Below are 13807 nucleotides of genomic sequence, written 5' to 3' on the forward strand. Positions count from 1 at the left end.
ACAGATGGGCTTGTTGTTTGGCGGTGGTGGTGAGTGCTGTTACTTCTCCTGCTGCCAGAGACCTGACGTACCACAGGGAAGGGAGCAAGCCCTGTGAAGGTAAGGGGGAGCCACCTGCGATGTAGCCTCATGAGAGTGGTTTACCAAGATTTCAGTGTCTGGTTTGCATCTGCTTACCAATTACTTCCGGAGCTCACCTTTGATCCAGAAGCACAGTTAGACTCTTGAGAAATTACTCCTTCCTACTTTCTGAAAAAGTAAAATCATAGCTGCAAATAGAGGGAAAGGGAAAAAGTAGAATGAGGGATGGAAGGAGGGAGGGAAAAGTGGATATCCATAAATATCACGGAAACATGAGGGAGAATAAATTAGTGGGGAGGGATAGAAGAGGTCACCTTCACATGGTCTGAGCTTAGAAGCTCGTGTTTACTCATTAGATGAGGCCAAAATGAAGTGACCCAAACTCTGGATCACCCTGGTCTCCCTAAATCGTCACTGTTTCAGTGGAGTTGCACTCTTGCTAGACTGAATTCATCAAGGGAGGCTTTTCCTTCTGCTCCAGGTGATCCAGACATTTGACATCACCATAAACCCTGTGGATGACTCCTTACCTGTAGTGCAAAGCCTCGGGATGACAGTTCAGGAAGGAGTGAGAAAAACCATCACAGAGTTTGAGCTGAAAGCAACAGATGCTGACACAGAGGTAAGGCAGGACCCCCCCCCCCCTTTGCCTCCTCCCTCCCCTCTTCTGCTGCACATCTGGACTATCAGAAAAATGGACTTGTGTTCAAAGAGAAAGGTTATAGCGAGTGTCACCTCTCCCTGCGATCATACCCCGTCTGAGCACAACATCAAACAACCAGCTTGTGGGAGGCCCAGTTTGTATATAAATAGATGAATGAGTGTTTTAGCAGAGCAAAGCCCTGGCTGGAGAAATGGCTTCATCTGGGATGTCTCTCAGGCCCATAAGCAGCAAACCTGCATGGAAAACATTTAGAAGTTGTGATCAGAACTAATCCTTGCCCTGTCCCACCTTCTCTCTGAACACCGTGGATTTGAATTGAACTTAGGCCTAGTCTTCACACTGAGCTTATGCCTAGCACAGATGAAAAGGACATTTCCTCTTCTTCCTCCTGGGTCTGGCCGGAGGCTGAGCAGTCTCGTGTTGGCCGAACCCCACTGCACTGCAGTTTCCCTGCAGCAAGAGAGCTCCTGACTGCCTCTTACTGCCCTGAGCCAAAGACCCTGCCCCAAAGATTATCTCTGCTTCCACCCTGACAGTTTTCACAAGGGCAGGAGCCGCCTCAGACCAACCAAACCAATAGTTAGGTGAGATGTGCCTAGCCTAGCTCTCTCTGACTGGGGTTGATTTATAGATAGCAACCTTGGGAGAGGGACAAAGGCAGGGCAGGGCTCAGGGTGAATCATTTCAGCCTGCGGTGCTGCCTTTCAGCCCCTGGTTGGAAACACTGTGGTAGGAAAGCTGTCTGGGCATAGAGTCCCCCTCCAGGCATCTGGAGTTGGAAGGACATGCCTGTTCTGGTCACGCCATCAGCTTTGCCGCTCTGCCTCCTTGGTACAGGCCGAGGCAATTACTTTCACAGTCGTGCAGCCCCCCCGGCACGGCCTGATCAAACGCACCAGCAACGGGCAGCGTTACCACCAAGCCACCACCTTCACGATGGACGACATCTACCAGAACCGCATCAGCTACAGTCACGATGGTAGCAACTCGCTGAAGGATCGCTTCACTTTCACCGTGTCCGATGGGACCAATCCCTTCTTCATTATGGAGGACGGGGGGAAGAAGGTAATGGAAGGAGGAGGGCTGTGAGGGAGACCTTCTGTAGTTAATAGAAAGCTACCTGCTCCCAGAGGAGGGGAGACTTAGCTGCTGTCGCCCCACTGAAGATGAGGGCTAAGTATTCTCAGTTATGTGATGCCATTTGCTCCTTCCCTGGTGTACCAGCCCTTGTGCGCGCAAACTCGCCCCAGGACCTTGGTCCCCACAGAGCTGAAGGGAGCAAAGCTGGTGATATGGTGGGTGAGGCTCTGACTCCCAAAGCAACAGCCGTCTCTCTGAATTTTTGTCAGGTTGTGACAGCGGCGCCGCAGCACTTCAGAGTGGACGTTCTCTCTGTGGATGATGGGACACCCAGGGTCGTCACCAACCTGGGTTTGCAGTGGCTGGAGTACGTGGATGGCAAGGTAACTGCCTGCCTGGGTTCAGCTCAGATTGTTTCTCAGGCTGTTCCAGGAGAAGGAGCTCCACAGGAGAACATCCTGGTCCTTTATTTTTGTGATAGCGAACAGGTGTCCCTCTGTGCCCCTGAAGTGTCCGGGAAAAGGCAGAGGGGTGAAGGGGTGCCTGCACTCCAGCTCCATTAGCTGAACCAGGCAACTAAACCAGGGCACTAAAAGCTAAACCAGGACACTAAATTGCTTTCTGGACCATCTCCTTCCCTTACATCAGCCAGACCATCAAGCCTGGCTCTTCTTGGCTCTTGCACGAGCTGTGCAGTGCCGTACAGCTCCTGCCCACCTTCCCGGGCAGACACGTCCCGCCCCTTGTGCCCCCTCCCCAGGGTGTATTTTCAGCTTTGCTGATGGCGGAGAAGTCTTGATTCTGTGCTGCAGCAGCCGTGGTAGAGATACGTGGCTTTCAGAGAAACGTGGTATACAGGGATTTCTTGCTGTGACATGCCTTTGTTTTGCTGAAGTCCAAACAAAGCCCCAGGAAACTGTCTCGTGCATGTTTTTGAGGACCCAGCATTAACTGCAAAGAAATACTTTGGTTCTTCCCAGGAAAAAGGGTTGGAAGACAGTGTAGTAAGAAATAGTATTACGAAGTGGCTATCTCAGCTCAAATTCCTGACCTCAGAAAAAGCATTCCTGCAGCCTCAGGCTGTTCAATTCTCTCTTTTTCTCCTGCTTTAACGGTGTTTTCTATTTAAAGGGAAAGCAAAATGTGGTGGAACCAGGCACATCCATGTGAGGTCATTTTCAAGAGGACGTAGCGCAGGCTCACTAAAGCAGCATGAGCTGTCCTGAGTGGAATGAATCCTTCAAGCTGAGGCAGTTTGCAAATGTTTTTTGCAAAGCCAGGCCTCGCCTGAGCATCAGCACAGTTCATGGAGCAGTGGTTTCCAGGTCAAACCAAAAGATTTCTCATAGCTTTTAGCCCCAGGTAGCTAGGGCTGGGCAGCTTGTTCTGAATTTGCATTTCTTTGAGCCACAACAGTTTTTTATTAAACAAAGCAGACCTGAGGCAGAATTTGAATCCTTCCTGTGCTGCCAAACACCTTGTGGGGCATCTGTCTGTTCAGGGCTGCCCTGTGTGCTCTGTGCTTTTCCATCCCCTAGTTTTTCCCGCATGGAGCACTGTCTGACAGAGTTGGTTGGCTTTTTGGATGAACAGTCAATCAGGTTTGCACTGCTGGATCTCTAGAGTTTTATTCCCTTTCTTTGGCTTTAATCCAGGCAGCCAATCTCATCACTAAGAAGGAACTCCTGACGACAGATCCTGACACAGATGACAAACAGCTGATCTACGAGATAACAACTGGTCCCAGAAATGGTTATGTGGAGAACAAGCTGAAACCAGGGACAACTGTGACCACCTTTACGCAGGGTATGGAGCTGGGCTGCATACTGTTGCTTTTTTCCTTTAGCTTACTTCAGTTTGTCAAGACAGCTTGTGTGGGAGGAGGGAAAAAAAAAAAAAATGTGTGAGGAGAGAAGACAAAGGACAAATCTGAAAGGTGTGTCAAAGATAAATATTGAACTTTGCTCTCAGTTGCAGAAATTCTGTAATTCCTTATAAATGTCAGCATGTGTGCTGTTGCACACGTGGATTCTCCAGACTTGCTAGAGTTGGAGATCTGACTTGGGACAGTAAAGAGGAGTTGCAGACAGTGCATGTGGATCTAATCATGTTTAGCTAGCAGTGCAGCATCAACAACGTGAGGAGAGCTCACTTTTGGGGGACTGAGGGGCCCTCCATTTGAAAGGGAAAGTGAGCAGAGTCCTATGGCACTGTGCTGCTCCTGATTGCTGCTCCCTCCAGACTCCCCCAGGCCAGCTGAGAGTACTGGCAGCGCAGCCTTTTTTTAGCATTTCTGCTACTGCCATTCGCAGAGCCTCGCATCGCGCTGCGCCAGGTCCTGTACAAATGCCGTCAGCAGTTCTGCCTGTCCCTTCTCACCTGGCCTCCTGTGCGCTCCAAAAAAAAAAAAAAAAAAAGAAAAGGAGATTAAAAAAAAAAATAAAAGGAAGAGACCTATTCTATTTTAGGGCTGAAGCTTGGCAAACATGTATTGTCCTGCAGAAAGTCAGAGACCTTGAACCATCTCAGCAGTGAGAAGGAGCCCGGTTAGGACATGCCGGCTTATAGAACACTGCTGAAATACGGGCTGCCCAAGTGAATTCATATTTCTTGCATTCAAAGCTACTTCAAATTTACCTTCTTTTTCAATATGAGCCATTATGGATAGAGACTAGGGGAGGGACTGTCTTGTCACAGCTTGGAGGCTGGCTTCTACCGCAGGTAAGACCAAGGAAGTTAGAAAAACTGCTTGCAGCATAAAGGGTGTGTGGAGAACCCGATCCCCGTGGCCGTGCAGACGCACGTCTCCGCACTGCTCGTCTATGAAACTGCCACCGAATTTCGGGTTTGGCTCATTGGGTGTCTCCTCCCGGCAGAGGATGTGAACCAAGGCCACATTCGGTACGTGATGTATGAGGAGAAGGTTCAGGAGACCATGGACAGCTTTCAGTTCCTGGTGAAGGACAGCAAGCCCAATGTGGTCAGTGGCAACATCTTCCACGTCCAGTGGTCTCTCCTCAGCTTCGCATACACCAGGTAAGTGGCCTGGGGCTCACAGCAGCCTTGTGACAGAGGGTCTTCTCTGGAGTGAGGCAGGCTGAGCTCTGTAATACGCGATTGAACCTACGGCGTGGAAATGAAATTCTGGGGCAGTTACCATCACTTCTGCCTGTGTTTCACTGGCACCTCGTCAGGGCTGAGGTCTCACTGCTGTGCGTTCGTCGTACCAGCGGACGGGGCGCTCCTGGTGAATTAACGCTGGTGATTTCTTGGGGCTGGGGGTGGGGGGCAGCCAACAGCAGCCGGTACAGAAGTGGAATTCGTGCGAGGAGAAGGGCCGTGGAGCAGGGTTGCTGAACAGCTGCCCTCAGCCCAAGTCCCTGGTTATTAGTGTCCCTCAGATTTTCCGTGGAGGCAACAGTCAGCCTGCGTCTGTGGTGCTCGGCGTCAGCATAACCACCCAGGCTTCGCTCCCCAGCCCGTGACTTGTATCTGCTTGACACACTTCCAGCTACAGCGTCAGAGAGAGCGCGGGCTCGGTGAGCGTCACCGTCAGGCGGGTCGGTAACCTCAACCAGTACGCGATCGTCCTGTGCCGCACGGAGCCGGGAACGGCCACCTCCAGCTCTGGTTCACAGCCGGGCGAGCGGGACTACGTGGAGTACGCGGGGCAGGTAGGCTGGGGACACCAGGAAAGGGAAGGTCTGACCATGCACGCCATCAGCTCTGCATGGGGGAACTGTTGGAGACTGATGAAAACACAAAGGAGACGGTATCTCCTCTCTAAAAATTTGTGGTTTATTTGCTTTCAGAAGAGGGTCTTTTTTTTTTTTTTTGGTTAATCATCAGGTTTTTTATGTTGGCAGACACTCTTTGCAGCAGCGTTTCTGACAGACCACAAATGTTCCAGGCTGGCCTGAGTAGGAATGTCTCTCCTGACCATGCAAAGGGCTAAAGCCGTGACAGATCAGGAGGGGTGGGGGCCTACGCACTGCGTTTGCTGCTCCCTCTGACCTCCGCTAGCCACTTATTAATTAATAATTAAGGTTAAGGTCAGGGTCTGACACGGCCTGTGCGCAGAGCGTGTGGCTCGGGCGAGGGTAAGGCAGGAAGGACAGAAAGTTTCAGACCCCAGCCCAAAGAGAGCAGGCCCCTTGCTGCCTTCCAGGTGCAGTTTGAGGAGCGGGAGGACACCAAGGCCTGCACCATCGTCATTAACGACGACGACGTCTTTGAGAGCATGGAGAGCTTCGCCGTGGAGCTCAGCACGCCGGCCTACGCTCTGCTGGGGAACGTCACCCGGGCCACGGTCACCATCACGGACGCGGAGGACGAGCCCACCCTGCAGTTCGACAGGAAGACGTACCACGTCAGCGAGAGCGCTGGTTTGCTCTCCGCTCCCGTTGAAAGGAAAGGTGGGTGGAGCCGGGCAGAAGGGCCCTGTGGCTGCCTGGAGCTTGGGTGTTAATTCTGCACCTGGTAGCTAACAGAAGCGGTTCAGCGCCTGTATCCCGCGGCCTTCCACCACCTGAGTAGGATTGCTGCAAAGCTGCTGGGGAGTCTTTGCGGTATAGACCCTTGCCAGGCTCGGGCAAACGACTCCTTCCCGGTAGCAGGCAAATAACAGTGACCCCCAAAACAAGTGGTGTTCCTTGGGGTTTGCCTGGATTTTGGGGTGACTTTGGTTTTTTTGGAAGTAGTTTTGTGGTGCGACTGAAGCGACAAACCACAACACAGGGCAGGTGTGTTTTTTTTTTTTTTCTTCCCTTATCTTTCCCAGCTCCGCTGTAAGATTCACCAGCACAGTTAAAGCTCCTTACTTTTGGATTCATCTCTCCTCCCAGCATCAGCACGAGTAAACCCTTGTATTTATTTGCTGCTTCTCTGTGATCTAGATACTGTCTTTTATGTGGACCCTATCACTGTACTGTGTATTCTTTAATAGCCCAGTGTCACTTGATTCCTGATCATAGTAACCAAGAGTGCAGATTTGGAGGATGCCTGGAAGTCACACCTAAGCCAGCTTTTATGCGAGTTTAGGAGCAGGGATGGTGTTCTTTTCCACTCCTCACCCTCTTTTCTGAACGCTGCCTTATTGTTGAAGTGAACGGTGTCTCCACCGAATAGAGTATAAATGCTTGCTTAGTGTTACTGTCTTTTTTTCTGTTGCGTCTCAGGGGATACCAGCAGCACCGTGTCTGCCATCTGCTACACTGTCCCCAAATCAGCCAAGGGAAGCAGCCTCGCTGTGCTGGAATCTGGCTCCGACTTCAAGTCCCGGGGGATGGCGGACGAGAGCCGCGTTGTTTTTGGCCCGGGTGTCACCACGACGACATGCGACGTCGCGCTGATCGATGACAGTGAATACGAGGAAGAGGAGGAGTTTGAGATCGTATTGGCCGACCCCTCGGGTAACGCACGCATCGGCGGCCGGGCTTCAGCCAACGTCTTCATCAGCGGTCCCAACGATGCCTCCACGGTGTTCCTGGGGAACGCCACGTTTACCATCGGCGAGGCTGCAGGTGAGGAGTGGCCGGGGGGCTCCCCCCGGGGCTGCTCCACACCGTGGAAGCGCGCTGTCACCAGGGAGAGGTGGCAGAAGGAGCGATTTCAGGCACAGCAGCAGGGTTGTCGAAGATGTGCCGAGGGTTTCTGTTCTCCCCTCTGCCCCTGTGGGAAGGCTGGGGGCTGTTCTCTGTTGGGTGCAGGAGCAGCGGTGAAGGGAGAAGGGCACGCTGAAGGGAGAGGGGGGGGTTTGTGGTACGTGGCTGCTTTCTCATCTCGGTTCTCTCTCCTGCGTGTCTGGTGATGCAGGAAACATCGAGATTCCAGTCCTCCGACAGGGACCCGATCTCTCGACCCCCGTCTCGGTGTGGTGTGCCACCCGGACGTCAGACCCTCCGTCTGCCAGCCCGGGAATCGACTATGTCCCCAGCTCCAGAAAAATTGAGTTCAGGCCAGGCAAGACAGAAGAGGTGAGGAGCCACTTTGACTCCTGAGTAGCCTGCTCTGTCCGGTGACACTTCTCTCTTGTTTATGCACATACTCTGTATTTGCCTGTTTTGAAAATCCTCTCGGGGCCACTTGGGAATTGTTAATGAATCTGCTAGTCACAGACCCACGTCTGATCAGCACGCCAGCCAGAGAAGATTCGGTCAGGCCACCGCTCCCAGGATAAAGATGGCTGCCTATTCTCTGCAGTGACATGCCAGATTTATCTAGAACGTTGTTTCCCTTGATTAATTAATTCAGAAAAGGCCCGACATAATGACTTTACATTAGACACCCAAATGCGAGTGCCGAGAAGGGTGAAAGCTATGCATCCCTAAAAGCAGGATTTCTGCTTTCCTTCTAGTTCTGCACTCTGACGATCCTGGACGATGCGCAGTACCCGGTGATAGAAGGGCTGGAGACATTTGTTGTTTATCTCAGCTCTCCCCACGGAGCTGAGCTGACAAAGCCGTTCCAAGCGATCGTGGCCATTAATGACATCTTCCAAGATGGTAAGTTATCCACGGCAGGTCTATCCGGTCCATCCTAGCCTCTTCCTTCACACGTCTGCACAGCAGGAGGCTCGTCTGAGTTAAACGTTATTTCTAGACTGGATTTAGCCTGTTTTTCTGGGATCCTCCCATTCCATTTGGCTGCCATGCTTCACCGTCCACAAGAGCTTGGAGTTTTCGGGAGCGCAGAACGAATTTTCATGTAGCGTTCCCTCACTTCGAGCCACGCTTTGCCTCCTTTGCTTAGAGCTCAGTCCTTGCTTCATGCTTTCTGTGAGCTGAAGTCCCTCTTACTACGTGAGGCAGTCTCCCTGTGTGTTTACTTTCTCTTGTGTTTCAACATCTCTCATGTTTCCTTGCCTAAGGAAAAGCACACTATAACTTTGTAGGAGCGTCTAATAATTTCTGCCTTTGTATCTTCTGTTGAGGACTGCCCTCTTTGCCGCAAGGTATTTGTTCTGCATCTGTCCACAGACAGTAGAATAATGCTTTGAGACATAGCATCCGTTTCACTGCTGAGTCCTGATATAATCCCTTCCTGAGACGCCTTGCAAAGCACCGTCCCTGTGCTGCCAGCCCTGTCTTGTTCTCCAGCACGTTGCAGCAGCGCCACGACGATAGGGAGGGAACAGGATTCATCAACTGCTGGAGTTAGGTGGCTGAGAGGTGATGAGGAGAGATACCGTCTTTCTGAAGCACGGCAGGATCTGCTGATCCTCTGCTCTGTAGAGGGTTGATGGCAGTAAATGGTCACTTGTTTGTTTGAAACCAAATCCTGTATTGAGGCACAGTGAAGCTGCCGTTTTATTCTCTGACTGTCAGACTCCATGCAGCAGTTCTCCCGGGGTGTAAGTGCCTCGTTTAGCCCCTGTCTCTCTGTGGACCCTCAACCCTGCTTGTCTCTTTTTATTACCTCCTGCAGTACCAAGCATGCAGTTCACCAGGGACACGTACACAGTGAAGGAGAAGGAGGGTACTCTGCACATCCCCATCTTCCGCACCGGGGACCTGAGCTATGAGTCCTCTGTCAGGTGCTACACCCACAGCCAGACAGCAGAGGTCACGGAGGACTTTGCAGAGAGGAGAAACACAGAGGAGTCTCGCATCACTTTCTTGAAAGGAGAGAAGGTGAGCTGAACCTGGCTTACAGGGAGAAGGCAGAACCATAATGGGAGAGGTTCAGATCTCCTCCTCGACTCTGTGTGTCAGAGGGAGCTGACAGAGGCTGTCCAAACAGGTTTCATAGATGCTTAAAGTTACAAATTCTTCTGGTCCTGGAAGCACGACATGACTGAAGGGGTTGGTTGTTTAATGAAAAAACTGGTTAAAACGTAAAATGCAAATCCTCTGTGTCAGTAGGACTGAGGATGGTTGTAGCAGAGAGCTGTCCGTTTGTGGAAGTAGATTCTTCGCTGCTGTGTCTCATCGTGTAACCGTAGTTTGTCCACACTGAAGTAGCAGCCCTAAAAATAGAAGTGTTTCTGCCAGGATTGACAGCACTCGGACCTTAAACCCTGGATGGTGAAGTACGGCGTGGCCTTTAAGTGGCTTCATCAGATTTATGAATGCTTGCTCTTTCCTCTCCGCTTGCTTGGCTCTAGGTGAAGAACTGCAGCGTTTCTATCAGCGATGACTCTGCCTTCGAACCAGAAGAGCAGTTCCAGGTCTGTCTCGGCAGCCCTCTTGGAAACCACTGGAGCGGAGCGAGGATTGGGAAGGTGGATGTGGCAACCATAACCGTCACCAACGACGAAGACGGTAAGCGAGGACGCGCAGCCGGGATGGAGTTGCAGCCGAGGGCGCAGTTCCAAGGGAACGGGCACCGTCTCGCCAGCGGTTTTGCAGTTGAATTCAGCGCACGTGCGTGCCTGCGCTCACACGGTCACCCCTCTGCCTGCAGCTCGCTGCTGTGGGAAGGCTTTGCGCACCGGACCGGTCTTCAGGGAGGGGTTGAATAGGGGGCTTGGACCCACCATTTGTCCCGTTTCCCGTTCCCCCTGCGGTTGCACGTGGAGTTGCTGCGCTTCCCCCGGGAGATGTTGCCTTCCCCGCCACGGTGTCACAGCCGGGAGGGGTCCTGGGGGGGAGAGGGGGGGTGCCAGGTTCCCCCCGGCGTGACCGACAGTGGGGGCTGTAGCACCATCACGTGGCATGGATTTGAGGGCCTGTGGTTCAGTGGGAGGCAGGGGACGGGAGAATCATTTCCCAGCCCCTGTAGCCCAATACACGTGTTGGGGTTTGGCCCACCCCTTGGCCTAATCCACATCCAACCCTTACAGCTGCACTTTTGGCCCCTGCTTTGAGGAGCCCCTTGCTCTGAAGATGTGTAGATAGAGCCTAAAAGGAGCTGAGCTTAGCTTGCCCCGGTTGTTGAACGCCCTCGATCTGTAAGCATGTGTGCCAGCCTGGGGCTTTTTCTTCACTGCTGTTTCTTTTAGCACCCACCATTGAGTTTGAAGAAGCCGCGTACCAAGTCCGAGAGCCACCTGGCCCAGAGGGCGTTGCTGTTTTAAGTATCAAGGTCATCCGGAGAGGGGATCAGAACAGGACCTCGAAAGTCCGCTGTAGCACCCGCGATGGCTCAGCTCAGGCCGGAGTGGATTACTATCCCAAGAGTCGAATGCTCAAATTCAGCCCAGGTAAAGGGTCCTTGGAGGGAAGCTGAGAGGTGGTGGCGTGACCGGTGACATTTTGTGTATGTAAGAAAGGAGCACTGAAGGGAAATATTCAGGAGATTGGGAAGAAACCATTTTTTGCAGGAGGTTTACAACACAACACAGATCTAACTGCTCCCGGTGAAAGGAACTGCATTAGCTGTAAGAAGGCGTAATAATATCCTTAGATTTTGGCTTTCAGATTTCGTTTGGAGTTTGATCTTGGGGTCGTCACAGACGCCTATGCAGCTCTTCATCATGGGGTGCAAGACTTTTCCCCTTCCCTTCCATTACACGTGTCCTTTCCCGTCTCCCCTTCTGGTTGCCTGACGGTTCTCAGTTCAAACACGCTGGTGCTCTGAGCACCAGCCCTCTCCGCTCGATAAAGTGCCAAGCTGCTGCTGCCCAAGCAGGGGGGTGGTGAAAAGTGTGGGGGGGTAATGAAAGCCCAGAGGTGGTGAGCTCGTTACTGGGCAGACTGTAAAATGCCTAAGGAGACAGAAAGATGGTTGAGGCTTTCTGCTCACTGGAATTAATGTCACTTGAAAAAACGGGAGGGCCATCCCAAATCTTCCCATGTTTTCTCTTGTGTACAACATTTCATCCCTTCACGATGCCCCGCTGGATGAGAAGGGTCTGGAGTTTTGTTGATTTGCGGGGGGGGTTTCTGGTTTTTTTTTTGGTAATGTATTTTAAATATACTCCCCAGACCACTTACTACGTGGACTTTTTAAAAAAGTGTGACTCTTCTGGGCCGCAGCCTCGCACTCTGCTGTGGCTATTACTTTGTTACGCGGAAGGGCTGGACTGTTAAGTGAAGGGTGATCAGAACAGAGGAAGAAGCACTAGCATCTGGCAGGCAAGAGTAAAGTGGTCTTCAGAGGACGTGAGGCTCGGCAGAGACCTGTCGGGATCCAGCGCAACAGCTCAGACCACGTTGCTGGACCAAGAAGCCCTCACCAAATAGTTCTGCACACTGGTGTGAGAGAAAGCAGAGATGCTCGCAGCAGGGGTGGGGATGTACTCTGGGATCACACATTTTTATTACAGACAGGTAATACAAGACAGGTGTTATTAATCCTCAGATGGCATCTGCCTGCAAACCTGCCAGCGGATCAATTGGTAGCTGGAGTTTTATGTGTAGAGTAGACTCCTGTGTGGACGAGGCTAAGTTATTAGTAGCAATGAGCAGAAATAAAGTTCATAATGCGTATTTTATCATAATGTTTCAGCGGTCATGGCCTAGACCAGCTGTGCAGGTTTTTTATGAGAACTTCCGAGCGATATCTGATGCTGAATCGAGTTCCCTCTGTTTCTCTTGCGTTTCCTCTCGCAGGTGTGAACCACATCATGTTTAAGGTGGAGATCATGTCCAATGAGGACCGGGAGTGGCACGAGTCCTTTTCTCTGGTGCTGGGTCCGGATGATCCAGTGGAAGCTGTTCTTGGAGATACCAGCACTGCAATAGTGACTATTTTGGATCAGGAGGCAGCAGGGAGCCTGATCCTACCAGCACCTCCCGTGGTAAGTTGCCTGTTGCAACGGATGTGATTCAGTAGCCTTCAAGTACAGACTGAGAACCCCAGCGGGGTTTCTGAGATAAAGTAAAGAGCTGCCATGATGTAGCAGGCTCGGACTGTGCAGGAAGGATTGCCTTTTCTGCCCCTCCCCTCGGCCCCAGGCCAATGCTGCCATCTTGCTTCCACACAGGTTGTCACCCTGGCTGATTACGACCGGGTGGAAGAAGTGACCAAGGACGGTGCTAAGAAATCCCCCTCCCCAGGCTACCCGCTCATCTGTGTCACTCCCTGTGACCCTCACTTCCCCCAGTACGCGGTCACGAAGGAACGCTGCAGCGAGGCGGGGATCAACCAGTCTTCGATACAGTTCAGCTGGGAAGTAGCGACCCCCACGGACGGGAACGGAGCCAGGTCGCCTTTTGAAACCATCACTGACACCACACCGTTCACCAGTGTCAACCATAAGGTGTGTGGCTGGGTACCGCCGCGGCCGACCCGCGGCAGCGCCGGGTGGGGGCCGGCGAGGGCTTTTGGGGCAGCTCTGTCAGTCTGTGCACCGTGTGATCGCTCACGTGCGAGGGGCGGGTGCGTTCCTGCAGCTGGCAAAGTGGCTGTGCCTGAGGAAGAGCTCGGCACGCCGACGTGAGCTGTGTTACCAGGGTCTGGCTGCGGGAATCGTCCGCTTTCCTTCCGTCCCGCTCAAGTGGCAGGAAGGGCACAGCTCAAGCTAGGAACCGCTGTTCCTTCAGGCGCCGGGGTGGGTGCATTGCTCCCTGCGTGGGCCGAGACCCCTCTGTCCTGGGACTGCTCGCGTCCTGCCCCGCAAGCAGAATCACTGTTTTCCTCTGGGTTTTTTTCCCAGGCTCTCCCAGCTGTGATGTCTCGGCTCTTCTCGGGCATCTGGGTGTGTTGCGAGACCGTACCTCCTTGTGCCTGAGTCCGAGACACTTCTAGTGGGTAGCACACACTTCAGTTACACAGAGATTAAAACCTAAAATCTCAGATTGGGGAATTGGCATGAGACATTTGGGTACTTCTTTGGGGATTTTTTTTTTTTTCCCTTTTGGCTTCGGAAGACTCAGCACTGTTATTCCCTGAGCCTGCTAAAAGCACCGCTTCTGCTGACGTGGGAAGTAGCTGTGAGCGCTCAGACCCTCCAGTAAATCCCTGGTGGCAGGAGGCAGGTGGAGCCTGGCAGATCGCAACAGCTCAGGCTCCCTCTTCCCCTCCCTTCAGTACGCGGGCAGAGTTTGGAAGCTGCAGAGCACCCAGATGTACTCGGGCGCCTGCTGCCGCGTAGGCGAC

The 13807-nt window shown here is 52.5% G+C and overlaps 1 protein-coding gene across 1 annotated transcript in view; it reads left to right on the forward strand.

Moving 5' to 3' along the window:
• Nucleotides 1-13807, forward strand: part of FRAS1 (Fraser extracellular matrix complex subunit 1) — a 172862-nt gene that overhangs the window by 146654 nt on the left and 12401 nt on the right. The window contains exons 48-62 of the mRNA XM_042796609.1: nucleotides 563-703; nucleotides 1583-1810; nucleotides 2095-2208; nucleotides 3481-3631; nucleotides 4702-4861; nucleotides 5337-5499; nucleotides 5994-6240; nucleotides 7003-7347; nucleotides 7640-7800; nucleotides 8181-8328; nucleotides 9251-9456; nucleotides 9930-10086; nucleotides 10767-10967; nucleotides 12319-12506; nucleotides 12693-12968. Of these exons, the coding sequence (XP_042652543.1) occupies nucleotides 563-703; nucleotides 1583-1810; nucleotides 2095-2208; nucleotides 3481-3631; nucleotides 4702-4861; nucleotides 5337-5499; nucleotides 5994-6240; nucleotides 7003-7347; nucleotides 7640-7800; nucleotides 8181-8328; nucleotides 9251-9456; nucleotides 9930-10086; nucleotides 10767-10967; nucleotides 12319-12506; nucleotides 12693-12968 (2886 nt within the window). The remainder of the gene's footprint in view (nucleotides 1-562; nucleotides 704-1582; nucleotides 1811-2094; nucleotides 2209-3480; nucleotides 3632-4701; nucleotides 4862-5336; nucleotides 5500-5993; nucleotides 6241-7002; nucleotides 7348-7639; nucleotides 7801-8180; nucleotides 8329-9250; nucleotides 9457-9929; nucleotides 10087-10766; nucleotides 10968-12318; nucleotides 12507-12692; nucleotides 12969-13807) is intronic.

Source organism: Tyto alba, unplaced genomic scaffold (genome assembly GCF_018691265.1).
Source record: "Tyto alba isolate M040663 unplaced genomic scaffold, T.alba_DEE_v4.0 Super-Scaffold_23, whole genome shotgun sequence".
In the NCBI taxonomy this organism is placed as follows: Eukaryota; Metazoa; Chordata; class Aves; order Strigiformes; family Tytonidae; genus Tyto; species Tyto alba.